The following is a 17,371-nucleotide window of genomic DNA, read 5'->3' on the forward strand; positions in this document are numbered from 1 at the left end:
CATGGAGTCGGATAGGTGTGACGTGATGTGAGGATGCATGCAGTCTGACAGGCGGGGATGGGGATGTAGTGAGGCTGCATGGAGTCTGACAGGCGGGAATTGGGATATAGTGATGGTGCATGGAGTCGCACAGGTGTGACGTGATGTAGTGAGGATGCATGGAGTCTGACAGGCGGGAATGTGGATGCAGTGAGGCTGCATGGAGTCTGGCAGGCGGGGATAGGGCTGTAGTGCGGGTGTATGGCGTCTGGCAGGCGCGAATGGGGATGCAGTGAGGCTGCATGGAGTCTGACAGGCGGGGATGGGGATGTAGTGAGGCTGCATGGAGTCTGACAGGCGGGAATTGGGATATAGTGATGGTGCATGGAGTCGCACAGGTGTGACGTGATGTAGTGAGGATGCATGGAGTCTGACAGGCGGGAATGTGGATGCAGTGAGGCTGCATGGAGTCTGGCAGGCGGGGATAGGGCTGTAGTCCGGGTGTATGGCGTCTGGCAGGCGCGAATGGGGATGCAGTGTGGCTGCATGGAGTCTGACAGGCGGGAATGGGGAAGTAGTGAGGCTGCGTGGAGCCTGACAGGCGGGAATGGGGATGTGGTTAGGATGCATGGAGTCTGACAGACGGGGATGGGGACGTAGTGAGGCTGCCTGTGATCTGGCAGTCGAGGCTTGTGATGAAGTGAGGGTGCATGGAGTCTGATAGGCGTGAATGGGGATGCATTGAGGGTGCTTTGGATCTGGCAAGCTGGAATGGGGATGCAGTGAGGCTGCATGGAGTCTGACAGGCGGGAATGGGGATGTAGTGAGGGTGCATGCCGGGAATGGGGATGAAGTGAGGCTGCATAGGGTCTGGCAGTCGAGACTTGTGATGTAATGAGGGTGCATGGAGTCTGACGAGAGGTAATGGGAATGCAGTGAGGGGTGCATGGAGTGTGTCAGGCGGGAATGGGGATATAGTGAGGATGCATGGAGTCTGACAGGCGGCAATGGGATGTAGTGAGGGTGCATGGAGTCTGGCAGGCGGGAGTGGGGATGTAGTGAGGGTGCATGGAGTCTGGCAGGCGGGAGTGGGGATGCAGTGAGTCTTCGTGGAGTCTGACAGGCGGGCATGGGGATGTAGTGAGGGTGCATGGAGTCTGGCAGGCGGAAATGGGGATGTAGTGAGGGTGCATGGAGTCTAACGGGGATGGGGATGTAGTGAGGCTGCCTGGGGTCTGGCAGTCGAGGCTTGTGATGTAGTGAGTGTGCATGGAGTCTGGCAGGCGGGAATGGTTGTGTAGTGCGGCTGAATGGAGTCTGACGGGCGGGGATGGGGCTGTGGTGAGGCTGCACGGGCCCCGGCAGGCGGGGATGAGGACACAGTGAGGCTGCATGGGGCCCAGCAGGCGGGGATGGGGATGCAGTGAGGCTGCACGGGCCCCGGCAGGCGGGGATGGGGATGTGGTGAGGGTGCAGGGAGTCTGGCAGCCGGGGATGGGGTTGTGGTGAGGGTGCACAGAGTCTGGCAGGCGTGGATGGGGAGGTCGTGAGGCTGCATGGGGCCCGGCTGGCGGGGATGGGGCTGTGGTGAGGTGTGGTGAGGGTGCACGGAGTCTGGCAGGCGGGAATGGGGGTGTGGTGAGGCTGCATGGTGCGGCTGTATGTGGCCCGGCAGGCGGGGATGGGGCTGTGGTGAGGGTGCACGGAGTCTGGCAGGCGGGGATGGGGATGTGGTGCGGCTGCATGGGGCCCGGCAGGCGGGGATGGGGCTGTGGTGAGGGTGCACGGAGTCTGGCAGGCGGGGATGGGGCTGTGGTGAGGGTGTACGGAGTCTGGCAGGCGGGGATGGGGCTGTGGTGAGGGTGCATGTAGTCTGGCAGGCGGGGATGGGTCTATGGTGAGGGTGCACAGAGTCTGGCTGGATGGGGCTGTGGTGAGGGTGCACGGAGTCTGGCTGGCTGGGAATGGGGGTGTAGGGAGGGTGCACGGAGTCTGGCTGGCTGGGAATGGGGGTGTAGGTAGGGTGCACCGAGTCTGGCTGGCTGGGAATGGGGCTGTGGTGAGGGTGCACGGAGTCTGGCAGGCGGGATGGGGCTGTGGTGAGGGTGCATGTAGTCTGGCAGGCGGGGATGGGGCTGTGGTGAGGGTGCATGTAGTCTGGCAGGCGGGGATGGGGATGTGGTGAGGCTGCATGTAGTGTGGCTGGCTGGGAATGGGGGTGTCGGGAGGGTGCACGGAGTCTGGCTGGCTGGGGATGGGGGTGTAGGGAGGGTGCACGGAGTCTGGCTGGCTGGGAATGGGGGTGTAGGGAGGGTGCATGGAGTCTGGCAGGCTGGGATAGGGGTAAGCAGGGAGTCTGTGTAAGTGGCCGGATTCCTCGGGCTCGTCGGGGAAAGCACTTTGCTCTGCGCTGCAAAGCCATCATTCCCGTAAATAAAATAATCCCCCTGGGCGTGTGTGGGGGAGGGCCCTTAATCTGCCACAGATTGCCTCCATGGTGCCCTTTCTTCCCTCTCGTCCCCCGTGACCTCGTGGCCCTGTGTACCCTTGCAGGCCCCTGAGGACCCACGCGGGGTGTCTTGGGCCCGCTGGTCTCTGCTGGTGTGGCTTTCTCGTGCGTGGCCACGGGAAACGTGGGAGCTCTTGTATTCTCGGGGGAGGATCTAAAGAGAATAAGAGACGTTATTATGTTTTGTAGAGTTTTATATGGAGTCCCTCGGATCTGCTGCAGCACAGTAGCGCCTGGTGCTGCGAGCCCTGGTCCAGTGAAGGCATGGGGGGGGGGGGGGGGGGGTCTGTTATTCGGATGCTTCCAGGCACCAAACTTGGGGACTGGACCCTAGGGTACAGGAGAATGGTCATAAAGGCCGGGGTGAAACCAGGATCCTACCCCATTTTAGTTAGGGGGGAGGGCTGAGGGGGGGGGCCGTCCTCCTCCCCCACCAATGGGAAGAGGGGCAGACCTCAAGCCATGTCACTGGTTGGATGGATGCGGTACTCGCCAGCTGGGGGCTGTTGGCCCCCACCCCTGTAAACATACCGAGTTCTGCAGTGGTTTTGAGCGATCTGTGTTTGAAATAAGTAATTTGTTTAATCAAACTGGGGGCGAAAGTCTTTCCAAATCTCTCTTGATGCTGGCAATACTCAGGGCCTCTTCTGTCTGGGACTCTGCACTCCTGCCCCCACTCATATAACATGAGGGCAGTCTCTCTGCGTGCCCGTCTCTCTCGCCCTTCTCTTTCTTATTACTCCTGTCTCTACTCATCCTTGTGTTCAAGTATTCCCCACCCCTTCCCTTCGGTCCCTGTCAATTTACCAACCTCTCTACGCATTCCCTTCTCTGCCTGTCTCTTTACCCATCTCTGGGCCCAGGGCTTTTCTTTGCTAATACCTTTCCTCCTGTCGCTCTGCCCATCCCTCCATGTCCCTGTTTCGGTTCATCTCTCTGTGCCTGTCTCTACCCACCTCTCTCTGCCCTATCACTGTATGCGTATCTTCACATCTTTCTGTGTCCTAGTCTCAGTGCTGCTGTCTCTGCCACTTCCCGGTCTATGCCCCTGACCATCTCGCGCTGCCCTTATGGCAGCTTTTATCTCCTCCCACAGTCTCTGCCCCCTCTCTGTCCATCCATCCATGTTCCTGCCTCTTTCTCCACACCTCTCTGGCAATGTCGATCCCTCCATGTCCCTGTCTCTGCCCAGCTGCCTATGTTAGACACTCTGTGGCCCTGCTCATCTTTTTCTGCCCTGTCACATTACGCTCTGTCACTGTATACGTTTCTTCTCATTTTCTCTGTCCGTCTCTGCCACTGCCCAGTCTGTCTCTGGCCATCTCGCTCCGGGCTAATCGCATCCCTTCTATCCTTGCCACAATCTCTGTCCATCCCTCCTTGTCCCGGTCCCTCTCCATCCACCATGTCCCTCTCTCTCCATCCCTCCATGTTCCTGTCCCTCTCCATTCCTCCATGTCCCTGTCCCTCTCCATCCCTCCATGTCCCTGTCCCTCTCTATCCCTCCATGTCCCTGTCCCTCTCCATCCCCCATGTCCCTCTCTCTCCATACCTCCATGTCCCTGTCCCGCTCCATCCCTCCATTTCCTGTCACTGCCCAGCTCTCTGTTCATAGGTGTCCCTGTCCCTCTCCATCCCTCCATGTCCCTGTCACTGCCCAGCTCTCTGTTCATAGGTGTCCCTGCCCCTCACCATCCCTCCATGTCCCTGTCCCTCTCCATCCCCCCATGTCCCTGTCACTGCCCAGCTCTCTGTTCATAGGTGTCTCTGTCGCTGACCATCCCTCTATCCATCTCTTCATGTCCCTCTCTCTCCATCCTTCCATGTCCCTGTCTCTGTTCATCTCTCTCTGTCCCTGCCCACCCCCTCTCTCTCTATAAATCCATCCCTCCATGTCCCCGTCTCTCCATACCTCAATTTCCCTATCCCTCTCCCTCCATCCATCTCCCTGTCTCTGTCCATCCCTCTACCCATCCCTAAATGTCCCTCTCTCTCCATCCCCCATGTCCCTCTCTCTCCATCCCTCATGTCCCTCTCTCTCTCCATACCTCCATGTCCCTGTCCCTCTCCATCCCCCATGTCTCTGTCACTGCCCAGCTCTCTGTTCATAGGTGTCCCTGTCGCTGACCATCCCTCTATCCATCTCTCCATGTCCCTGTCTCTGTTCATCTCTCTCTGTCCCTGTCCACCTCTCTCTCTCTATAAATCCATCCCTCCATGTCCCCGTCTCTCCATACCTCAATTTCCCTGTCCCTCTCCCTCCATCCATCTCCCTGTCTCTGTCCATCCCTCTATCCATCTCTAAATGTCCCACTCTCTCCATAACTCTGTGTCCCTGTCCCGCTGCATCCCTCCACGTCCCTGTCTCTGCCCATATTTGTCTGTGCATCTCTCTGACCCTATCTCTGCCACTGCCCAGTCTATGCCCCTGACCATCTCGTTCCCTCCTGATAACAGATCTGGTTCCTTGCCACGGTCTCTGTCCATCTCTCTCTGTCTCTCTCTCTCCATAACTCCACGTCCCTGTCCCTCTCCATCCCTCCAAGTGCCTGTCTCTCTCCATCCCTCCATGTCCCTGTCTCTCTCCATCCCTCCACGTCCCTGTCCCTCTCGATCCCTCCACGTCCCTGTCCCTCTCCATCCCTCCACGTCCCTGTCCCTCTCCATCCCTCCATGTCCCTGACCCCCTCCATCCCTCCATGTGCCTGTCCCTCTCCATCCCTCCACGTCCCTGTCCCTCTCCATCCCTCCACGTCCCTGTCCCTCTCCATCCCTCCATGTCTCTGTCCCTCCCCATCCCTACATGTCCCTGTCACTGCCCAGCTCCCTGTTAATCCGTGTCCCTGTCCCGCTGCATCCCTCCACGTCCCTGTCTCTATCCACCCCTTCATGTCCCCGTCTCTCCATCCCTCCATGTCCCTGTCCCTCTCCATCCCTCTATCCATCCCTTCATGTCCCTCTCTCTCCATAACTCTGTGTCCCTGTCCTGCTGCATCCCTCCACGTCCCTGTCTCAGCTCATATTTGTCTGTGCATCTCTCTGACCCTGTCTTTGCCACTGCCCAGTCTATGCCCCTGACCATCTCGCTCCCTCCTAAAACACAGCTCTCGTTCCTTGCTCCTGTCTCTGCCAATCTCTCTCGGTCCGAGTACACAGCTGCTTGGCACGGACCCCGGGCCACCTTCCCCTGCCCACTTCTCCTCGCAGCACCTCCCCTCCCTGCGCCGCACACCCCCCTCCCCCCACGCGCCCTTCTCCAGTCCAGAGGCAGTGAGTGAGTGACCTGTGCAGAGGACTGAGGCGCGCAGCGGCGGTGTAGGGAGCGCGCAAAGAGGATCGCCTCGGCCACCCTCGCCGAAGCCCACCCTGCTGCGCTCGGCTTGCCTCCCTAAGGGACCTCCATGGCGCCCCACGAGACCGCTCCTCTGTAGCCCCCGGGCCGGCTCGGCGGGCTATGGGCAACTGTGTCAAACCGCCCCTGCGCAACCTTTCCAGGAAGGTAGGTCTGCTGGGGTGACAACCCCAACGCCCCGGGGGGGAGGGGGAGGGCAAGGGACGTGGGAGGGAGGACGGACGGTATTAGGATGGACCGGGGGAGGGAGTGACAGGTAAAGAGCGCTGGAAAGTGACAGCTCTGTCCCCCTGAAGTGAGGAGACCGAGTGAGCAGAGGAGTGACTGGCCTTGGATGGACCTGTTGGGTGAGGGACAGCTTTAATGCCCTAGGGTGGGGGGAGAATAGGGCAAGGGACGTGGGAGCGGAGGACGGACCGTATTAGGATGGACGGGGGAGGGAGAGACAGAGAGAGCGCTGGAAAGTGACAGCACTGTCCTGCTGAAGTGAGGAGACCGAGTGAGCAGAGGAGTGACTGGCCTTGGATGGACATGCTGGGGGAGGGACAGCTTTAACGCCCTAGGGGGGGGTGGGGGCAATAGAGCAAGGGACGCGGGAACTGAGGACGGACGGTATTGGGATGGACCGGGGAGGGAGAGACAGAGAGAGCGCTGGAAAGTGACAGCACTGTCGCCCTGGAGTGAGCAGAGGAGTGACTGGCCTTGGATGGACCTGCTGGGTGAGGGACAGCTTTAATGCCCTAGGGAACGAAGAGGAGGGTAAGCGCTTTGATAGCTGAGGAGTAACAGTCCGATGAGGGACGTCCGAGGTAGGGAGGGACAGCCCAACGCACATAGCACAAGGAAACTAGAGAGTGCTGGAAAGTGACAGCCCTGTCCCCCTAAAGTGAGGAGGCAAGGAGACCGAGGGAGCTTCGGAGTGGCAGTCCTTGGGTGGACCCAGGGATGCAACGAAACCTAAATGGTAAGGGGGCGGAGTTATGGGGTAACCATTCATATGTTGGGAGAGGCGCAAACTTCAGAGACGGCCGGGGAGGGGCCAACCTATTTGTGTGGATGGCATCTAACTTCTTTGTGCATTCTAATGAGAATCTTCTAGTACAGATTCAATGTTACAAGCAGTTAACTCTCTCCTGCACGTCTGAAAGCGCCCACTTAAAGACAGCTGTGCGAATGAGCGTTCTCCTGTCCCTTTACTCTTCCAATCACTCCCCTGGCCTGCAAGTACTGACCCCACATCACGATTTCAATTGCCTAAAAATGTATGCATATGAACGCCGGCAGGGCCGCAATGAAACTTACATTTGGGGGGTGGGGGGGGGTGCTAAGTGGTGATGGGAGGGGCCATTTCAGAAAATAGTGGGGGCAGACTCGAAGGCTCCGCCCTCACTGTTCTACCCCACCCCCACCCCCATAACTGGTGTGGGGACCCACTCCAATTAGTATATTTTAAAGCGCAATATGCAGGGAGGCGATGGAAGTCTTTCTTGAAAGTAGCAGCTTTAAAGTTTTACTGCTTTTCTTCAAGTACTTTTTTATGAACAAACACAGTCAAACTTTAACTCCGCCAGTTTCGGGAAAGGCCCCCCTCACCTCTCTGCCTAACAAAATGCAAGTGCGCACATCCAGGGGTGCACCTAGGCTCAAAGCTAGGTGGGGGCTAACCCTTGGGAGAGGCGCTAACTTCAAAGACGGTGGTGTACTCGGGTAAGGGCATGTAACTTCTTTACTCATTGTAATGAGACTATTCTAGTGCAGCTTCAATGTTACAATCAGTTAACTCTCTCCTTTAAGTCTGAAAACACCCAGTTCTTGCGGACCCTGAAGGTCCTAGAGAGTGTGAAAATGGCAGGTAGTGTGAAATGAAAGACTCAATATCATAGCATAACATGACATAGCAGAGTGTGGGGCAGTGCTCTGGACGTCCCCGGCAACTTCAGTGGCTGGGAGCAACAGGGGAGAACATGTAATGTTGGTTCTACCACAGCTAGTCCACTATACTAGAATCTCTGGTGCACCGACTGGCTGGTGAGACTATATCTGCCTGTCAAATCAAGTGATACGAGACTGGGGGAGGGGCAGTGCAGCAATAATGCAATTCTATGTGACAGTATTGGAGCCACTAGCAGAGGAGCACCAGGGTACACCAATTTGTCCCTACACTTATTGAAACGGTGCTATTGTGAGGGTGGAAACGTAGTCACTTGTAAGCACTCCAATTTCTGCAGTTGAAGACGGGGTGAGATTACATTATTTGCCCGGGATTACACACTTACGGTAAACAGCGAAGCAGGGTTTTTAACCAACTCTGCAATTTGGGCACAGCCATCTTCTCCCACACTTTACTTGCATCATGAAAACATGTTAACCCTTATAGCAGAATGTTGGGCCAAAATAATATCAGTGTACCTTTTATTTTCCACATCCTGAATGGAAAACTATAAGATGCCAAAAGGCAAAATATCTATTTACCCATTTTATTTTCAGCGCTTTAAAACACACAATAAAATAAGTTGTGTGATAAACTCACTTAGGCTTGGAGATTTGTCACAAACCTCCAGCGTGTTGTTATGTATGGTTTTAAGAACATGCAACTGAGGACATCAAAGCAAACTTTACTTTTTAGCATATCAAGCTATTAGACGTTATGGGTATGAACACATTTCCAATGGGTGCTTTATTGTGTTGCTCGCTTTAACTGTCACAGATTTGCAAGGTGACTGGTGGTCTTTCAGTTGGAAATTTACCATTATGCATAAGAAAGGCTATGCTGCCGGGACGCAGCCTGTGTGTCTCGTCGCGGCTCTCAATCAGGGAAATGGGCCATCCGAGCCGAGTAGACAGGGCAACTAACATAAAAGTAGGACAAACGGTTGAAAGTGGCTGTTAAAGCTCTACACTTCCGTAGTGGTTGGCGGAGAAGGGGGTTTAAGTGCTACTTTTCAAATAAACCCATATTATAATTGATTTATCACAAACTAATACTATCCTAAATTGTAAAATGCAGCATTTCGTCTGTGTGAGGTTGTGCGTTCCTGCCTGCCAGCTATGAAACCGACTACCAAAAACCGGGACCACTGCAGTTTCCACTGGGACCACGGGACCACTGCAATTCCAGGGCAACACCGGCAAAACCGGGATGTCTGCTCACCCTATCTGTCGGGCCACGGGTTTGTAGGTCAGCCAGGTCGACTCAACATAGCCCAACATTTTGGGGGGATGGGCTGAAGCCCGGTCAGCTCAATGGTGTTGCACCACTGGGAGGGAGGAGGGAGGTGGGAGTGACAGCTATATACCATGGTGAGTGGAAACTAGAGGGTTCTGGAAAGTGAACTTCCTGTCACCTGGGGCGAGGAGACCTGGGAACTCAGGAGTGACAGTCCTAGGATGGACTTGCTATGGGAGAGAGTGACAGCTATATGCCATGGTGAGTGGAAACTAGAGGGTGCTGGAAAGTGACCGTCCTGTCACCTGGGACGAGGAGAACTGGGAACTCAGGAGTGACAGTCCTAGGATGGACTTGCTAGGGGAGGCAGTAACAGCTATATGCCATGGTGAGTGGAAACTAGAGGGTGCTGGAAAGTGACCGTCCTGTCACCTGGGGCGAGGAGACCTGGGAACTCAGGGCGAGGAGACCTGGGAACTCAGGAGTGACAGTCCTAGGATGGACTTGCTAGGGGAGGCAGTGACAGCTATGTGCCATGGTGAGTGGAAACTAGAGGGTGCTGGAAAGTGACCGTCCTGTAGCCGGGGCCGAGGAAACCTGGGAACTCAGGGCGAGGAGACCTGGGAACTCAGGAGTGACAGTCCTAGGATGGACTTGCTAGGGGAGGCAGTGACAGCTATATGCCATGGTGAGGGGAAACTATAGGGTGCTGGAAAGTGACCGTCCTGTAGCCTGGGGCGAGGAGACCTGGGAACTCAGGAGTGACAGTCCTAGGATGGACTTGCTAGGGAAGGGAGTGACAGCGCGAGGAGGTGAGTGAGTGCTGGAAAGTGACGCCCGCTACCGGGGTGTGGAGAGGTAGGGTGGCAGAGGTATTCTACGTATAGTACTGTGAAGAAACAAAGGTTGCGTGAGAAAGCCCAGTCCCCAGGGTGAGGAGAACGAGAATTCTAGATCCCCGCGTGGAAGTGACGGCATTCGCCACTTAGTGGGAAGGGGTGATAATTGCTGCTGCCCGGAGTGGCGGCTACCTTGGAATACAGAAATACATTTTTAGGTAGGGTGACCAGACGTCCCGGGTTTTGCCGGGACCGTCCCGGAATTAGGCGTTACACCGATGCCATTTACTTGGGAATGGAGTCGCTGTCCGCGACACTGGAGGTCAGGTGCTGTCCATCGAACGCGCAAGAAGGGACATCCCTGCCCTCTGCCGGCCTTCCCCGCTAGAGCGCTTCCGACAGGGAGAAAGTGACTACCCAACCTCTACAAAAACTGACAGGGAAGAAAGTGACAGCGACACACCTTGGGGGTCAGCCTCTAATCATTGAGAAAGTGACACGCTTATGTGGGGATCGAGGGGTGCATACCTTTGTGTGAATACTAACGGGACAACAAGGCAATGTTCAAAGCAGTGGTTGAAGTGGACGAAAAGAAATAGTGGAACTATATTCCCTGCTGGCTTGGCCCCGCCCCCCACAAACCACATCCCACACCCCATCCCATGCACAATACAAACCCCATACGTGGGTCCCGTCTTTCCTTTATTTCACCCTCACTCATGACTGTGTAAAAGGCTGAAAGAAACACAGTGAAAAAAATGCATTTTAAACGACCCCCATTACCTTTATGCATTGCCCCCCACAGCCTACAACCTAACAAGCCCCCCCTTTCTAATCAGCCGCCAGTCGCACCTTTTAAGGGGCATGCTAAAGATGAACGCCAACCTCCCAGGGCTGGACTGGGAACTAAAAGAGGCCCTGGAAATAATTACTGGGGACCAAAAGAGGCCCTGGAAATAAAGTTCAAAGTGGCCCTATATGACACATTTTCAGCAAGCCCAATGCTTTTCCTATGAGAACATTTGGAAATACCACAGAAAAGAGGCCCAGGGTGCAGAGGCCCACCGGGAAATCTCCAGAGTTCCCTAAAGGCCAGTCCACCCCTGCACCCTCCCACCTACCTATTAACCCCACGCACAGCTGTGCCTGCAGTCCCCAGTAAGGTGAAAACAACAAATGTGACGTGCCTGCTGTTTAAGGGAACGTCCTGCCTCTGGCAGTGGGACCACTGATGCAGTGCACTGAAGTGTAAGTTTAAACTTTTTAAATTTAAAACGAAACCATTCCGGAATGGTTTATTTTTAAAATAAAAGAACAGGAATGGCGAAATGTAAAAAAATAAAAGTAGCAGAGCGCCACTCCCACCCACTTCGACCACTGGTTCAAAGGGAGTAGTAATGGAACGTATACAATTCTATCATTGTTTTTACATAGCGCCTCAAGTCAGGCGGGTTCTGAGCGCTATCTTTATTGCTCAGTTTAGTTGGACTCAATTAAGGATGAAGGATTGAGTTGGACCTGCCTAGATTTTAACCAGGTATGGTTTGCTGGCTGAAGTGAGGGCTTACCTAGCCCAGCTATCCTGCCTTGCCGGCTTGAATGTGGACTGTTTAATGAAGGCAGGAGCATCAGGCAGCGTACATCATACTGGGAAGTGCTTAACAGTACTGCTATGTGTGTCAGAAAGGCTGCCATGCTCTATATGGGAATGCAGCAGCAGCCGGTTTGCTAGACATTTGATGGGGCAGCGCCAGCATTACTTGCATGGACTATTAACATAGGCAGTCGGGTAATGTTCGCCCCCACCACTCGCAATATATTCCCAATTCCTCTGGAGCCCACTTTGGCTGAATAACTGAGGCCAGATCAAGCTCTTCTTATTGGGGCACATTTTAAAAAAATTTTTTTATTGAAACTTCAGTCTAGCAATCACAACTAAACAGTTGATCAAGCACAACTTTTGTTACAGAAGATACTTCACATCTGAACAACATAAACAGAATAGATAGGTCAATTGTCACATATCACGTGACATCCACATTGTTCTGGATGACCATAGACAATTGAAGGATACAAAGAACCAAAGAAGCACAGAAGAATTAATTAAACAGACTAAACAAATACATGGACAAGGGTCATTCGATTGGCTTCACTGTCAGTTGTTACTTGTGACCACTTTCTTCAAAAACGAGTTTAAATAATTTACTACGGCACAGGTTAGGTTTATATCGTGCCCTGCAATCACACGTCCCCACCAGTTTGCCATATCATTGTCCTGGGATGCATACGACCCAAGGTGGCATGATCGCTCGGTACTCAGCCCTGGGCATACTATGACCAGATGATGTAGTGATTCAATGTCACTCAAACAATATTGACAGATATTGTCTGATATATCTTTGTTCTTTCGTTGCCACATCATTTCTTTGGTTTGCATGGCATTTAAACGGAACCTCAAAAATTGTTCTCGATAATAGCGTGCAGGACACTTTAATAAATATCTACATGGTTTGTTCAGTCTGTGAAAACACGTTTTGGCTTTCAATGTTGATTTCAATGTGTCCCTTTGTTCAGTGTTAGAAATCCAAGACCAGGCTTCGAATTTCTTTTTGACCAGCTGTGGAAAGTTAAACAAGTCATCGAACTTTATATCTGGCTTTTTTAGGTGATTTGCCAGGGATGATTTCCACTCAACTAGCAGGTTATTACTGGATTCATCTGGTTTTGTGGCAAAGATTTTATATGCAGGTATTGCAGGTAATACACACATTTTGCGCCAGGCACTTAATGATTTCCAAATTACCACTGAATATAAGGAGTTCAGTGAAAGTTCATAAAGGATCGCTGTTACAGAGACGTAGCTTGGTAATCTCAGCACACGCCTCCAAAATATCGCTTCTAGATTGTGTCATATTTGTGGATCCAAGTTCCAACCGGCTTCGGCGCCGAACGTGATTGCTGGTACTACTTTTTGCGAGTAGAATATGATGGCGGGTGATAAGCTAAATTTCTTGTACTCTCCATTGATCTTGGCTCCCTGAATCCGAAACTGTGTCATCCGCGCAACTAAGTCCTGCCTCCAATGATGCTCATTTAGAGAATTGTTAAACATAACTCCAAGATAACGAATGGAGTTTACTGGCATCAAGGTGTCGTTATCAATTGTCCGTTTGAAGGCTTTGTCCTTCCAGGACCCTGAGGGACCAATAGTCATTATTTTTGTTTTTTCAACATTCAGTTCCAAATCATTAGATTTTAGATATTTGTGGAGATTTCCCAATAGCCGTTGTAAACCGATTGGTGTACGGTCGATCAAAACAAGATCGTCCGCATATGTTATACACTTGATTTGAGTAGTGTTAAATTTAGGGGAAAAACAATGAACCTGGTCCAAGTGCTCCGCTACATCTGAGATAAAGAGCTTGAATAGCTCTGCTGCCATAGGGCATCCTTGTTTCACACCTCTGTGTGTTAGGATTTTGTTTGACAGATCGCCTTGGTTGTTTATACGAATGCAAATTGATGTGCCGGTATGGAGTGCTTGTACCGCTTCCAATAAGGATTGTGGGCTGTTCCAGTTCAACAGTTTCTTCCAAAGCAAACCACGGTTGATTTTGTCAAAGGCTTGACGCATGTCAATAAAGGCCAGATACAGTTTCTTCTTTGCCTTTAGGGTTTCCAACTTCAAGATATTTAAGATGAGCAGGTTTACTTCAACACCTACTCCTGAGGTGAAGCCAGTTTGATGAATGTCCGGGATCTTTGCCTCAGATGCCCATTCAGACAATTTTTGTCGGAGAAAGGAGCCCAAGATTTTTCCAATCGTATCAAGTAGGGCAATCGGGCGATAGTTGGTCGGATCCGCCCGATTGCCCTTCTTAAATATTGGGACTACTATTGCCTCCAACCACGAGTCTGGAATTTGCTTAGTAATGGAAATCGTCTTGAACAGGACTTCAATCAATACTGCTCATTGTTGGGCGTATTTTTTCAACATCATGTTAGTGATCATATCTGGTCTGGCAGCGTGTGAGTTCTTTAGAGTCATGATTGCTTTCTCTATGTCAGTTGCAGAGCTATTCACCTCCCAGATTACGTCAGCACACCTTGTTTGACCACTCAGTCCATTTTGTGGTTTCCGATAGATTTCAGAAAAATGGTCCTCCCATTTCTCACTGTTTATTTCATTTGAAATGATGGCCGGGCATCGAGAATTTCCCGTATTCAGGATAGCCCATATTTGTCTGGTATTTTTGGTCACCAAAATTTTCATCATTTCTTCTGCACTGTTTTGTTGAATGATCATTTTATGGAATTTTAACCAATTTCTGTATGTCTGTCGCCTTTGTTTGATTTCCTTTCTTAACTCATCGGGCGTCTTGATAAGACCAAGATTCTTTTTCAGCCATCTTACATCGCGCCGCATGGATTTCTTTTGCACTGAGATGATTGTGCTTGACATATGCTTGTGCGAAGTTCCCATTGACCGAGCTGCAACCATTGAGGTCTTGTGTTGGCTCACTAACAGGGCATAATGAACTTGTTGGTCCTCATGAAGTTTAAATAGCTGCTCTCTTAATGTTTGAAGTTGAGGTCCATTGATTCGGAGGTGATTTCCCCCGGCATTTACTGTTATCAGTATTTCATATTGCCCATCCGAGTTTGCCAACTCCATCATACAGGAGAGTCGCAAAAGGTCATGATCACTGTTAATCATTTTGTGGACATTCAAATTAATCGTCTTTTCAGCCATGTTTTGTAATACCCAAAAGTAGTTTAAGATGCTGTGTGAATCAGCACGGTGCCAGGTGGAAACCGGTGGATCATTGCCTTTAGCATTTCCGTTTACCATATGGCAATTACGATTTGTTAGTCATCCAGGCCTGACTACGACTAGAGATCTCATTGTCATTTAAAGGTACATTTATCTTTCGATCTGTGTCAAACCTAAACCAGGTGCAATTTAAGTCGCCACAACAAATTATAGATACGTTTCTGTATGTTATTAAGGCATTATCTATAAGGTGAGTGGTAGCCTTAATGAAGGACGCTGTGCTGATTTTGTGAGGATTCCAATATCCATTAATAATCAGCAAATGTTGGCGCTCTTCTACTTTTGTATGTGATGATTACATGGCGATTCCCTGGATAAAGGGATTAGGATTGAAAGTTTCCAATGTCTTCCATCAAATATTTATTTTTATCAGCGTTAAGAGACCCGAATAGGGTCGACCCTGGGGATTCTTCGCTGCTGGGTACAAGTGGGTTACAAAGCCATCTCTTGACGGAGCATCGCCAAGCCACGTTTCTTGTAGGCAAATTACAATGACCCTTTGTAAATTGATGTCAAAGTCATTGAAAAGATGCGTGAACCCTCTTGTGTTCCAAGATAAGAACTCGCACCAGGATTCACGCACTACGGATCATTGTTATTGCCTCTTTTTGTGGAAACTTGGTTTGTGGTTTACCCATGCAGGCTTGCAGCCATTTTGAGTAATTTGAATTGCCCTTGAAGAAACCTCGGCAAGCGATTTCCTCAGGTCATTGCGACTCAGGATGGCATCTTTCTTGTCTGAGAGCGTTGGAGTGCAACTGTTGGCACACTTTGTCTGCTCCGGTGGTTCTGTCGTAATAACGAAGCCAAAAGCAAGTAGTTCTTCAGAAGCTCTCATAATTGTGCTACGAACTGAAGCAGATGCAATATGCAATAAGACTTGATCAGCTGTAAGTTGCGTCGGCTGTTCCACAATCTTAATGTCCTCTGACGCAATAGTGCGTAAGGAGGGGATACATTTGAATAGCCTCATGACGTTATTGCGATTTAGGTTAACATCATTGTCATCATTTTGAATGTTTTGAAGGCATAATTTCCGAATTTGAGTTGATGGGAAAGATGTATGATTGTGTTGTACCCTTCAAGAGTAATGTACTTTTTTTCTCTTTTGGGTTAATGTGCATTTTGGATTCCATCTTGATGAATGATCGATGTGTTGATCGAGTTGCTCTCGAGATCTTTTATTTACCTTTCCATCATGGAGATTCAGAGCGGAAGTGTTGGGCCGTTGATTATTCATCACTTTCGTTGTTCTAGGAAGTGATTTCGGATTATGGAGTGAATGTTCGTGTTCCATCATTTCATGGTCCTCAGATGATTCTCCTTGGTGCGAATATGAGGATAAATCGCGTAGATCTATTTCAGATCCAATTACAAAGCTATCTACACTACCGATGTCAGACTCCAGTCTTCTCCTTTTATTTGTCGTAGGGGCTGGATGACATTTGGGTGAATAACTTTCAGCTGTGGGAACGTTGATTTTTCCCTCGACTACTTTTGATATTTCCACTCGCTTGAACAGTCCCAAATGCTTCAGAGAAGTTAGATTTCTAATAAACTTTTTAACTTTGGTTTTGCCTTTTGTTAATCAAGGTCGTTTGGCCTTGAGCGAATTTTTGATGGAAGGGCACTTCGTTGTATGTGAATTAGCAAGTGATGCATCTGTCTGGGCAGTAGTTATTGATTTTGCGGTGCCCTCGAAGATGCCAAACGAATTGGTCGGGCACCGGGATGCCTGATCCACGACTGGCGGAATCTTCTCAGTCGATGATTTCTCTATAGACCGTTGTACATCTGCTGTTGCTTCTTTTTGATTTGAGGCCTTGTTAGAATTCTCCGTTAGAGAAATTTGGTTGACATTGTTGGAAAGACTTGGGTCTGTACCGGAGATGGCAGTATCGTCGGCAAAGCAAGATTTTGTTGTACTAGATCAGTTTGTCCACATTGAGTCACAACAGAAGATGCTGGGCCACTATGTTTTCCTTTTGCATTGGCCCCAGATGAAGAATGGAGCAAACCCCAGGAGGGTGTTTCAATTGTTGTCATAGTTGTTGGACGTCCTGTCGTCTTATCAAAATTGGTTTGCAGCAACACAGGATTGCATGTGGCCACTTCGGCATTATGGCGCATCCATTTTAGGGCATCCAATAGGCCTTCCGACAAGGTGTCGTTTTAACAATGATATTGTGCTGCTAGATCAGTCAAGTGCTCTTGCCAGCGTACGGTGAGGTCTGCCTCTCTAGAGATCTGATTTGTAAGAAAGTTGTTGAAATTTTCTACTTTCTCCATTTTTTCAGATACAGACGATATTAGAGCTGTCTCATCTTTAAGAACATCGTGGATGGATTCGTAAAGTTTTGTGAAAGGGATCATCACCATTGAAGATGTTGCAAGCACGTTGTTATAAAGCTGAGTTGCTGCTGCGGCTGAAAGACTTGTTTTTTGCGTTGAAGTAGAAGAGCCATCAGAACGAGAATGTGAACTCATCATTGTGTCCTCGAACGTTGGAGGTTGGTCACTCAAATGTATCAATGTTCCCTGTAAGGTGCGCGCCTGTGCGGCCGCGCACCTTTTGATTCTGAGCCGCGCATAGTGCTTTTTTTGCCGCGCACTTGTGCTCCAATCATCATTTCATGAATTTTTTTTTTTTTTTTTAAACATTTTTTAAGGCTGGCCACCAAATATAAATACT

At 50.7% G+C, this 17,371-nt stretch overlaps 1 protein-coding gene across 3 annotated transcripts in view; it reads left to right on the forward strand.

The window, feature by feature from the left end:
- The window catches only part of CABP1 (calcium binding protein 1), a 394,354-nt gene that overhangs the window by 204,224 nt on the left and 172,759 nt on the right, over positions 1-17,371 (forward strand). The window contains exon 1 of one of the 3 annotated variants that reach the window (XM_069619777.1): positions 5,745-5,987. The exons of the other annotated variants lie outside the window; for them this stretch is intronic. Within the exon in view, the coding sequence (XP_069475878.1) occupies positions 5,943-5,987 (45 nt within the window). The 5' untranslated portion in view covers positions 5,745-5,942. Of the gene's footprint in view, positions 1-5,744; positions 5,988-17,371 lie in introns of those variants that run through there. 3 annotated transcript variants of the gene reach the window in all.

The sequence above is a fragment of the Ambystoma mexicanum genome, chromosome 10 (assembly GCF_040938575.1).
Source record: "Ambystoma mexicanum isolate Mex_15411 chromosome 10, UKY_AmexF1_1, whole genome shotgun sequence".
NCBI lineage: Eukaryota > Metazoa > Chordata > Amphibia > Caudata > Ambystomatidae > Ambystoma > Ambystoma mexicanum.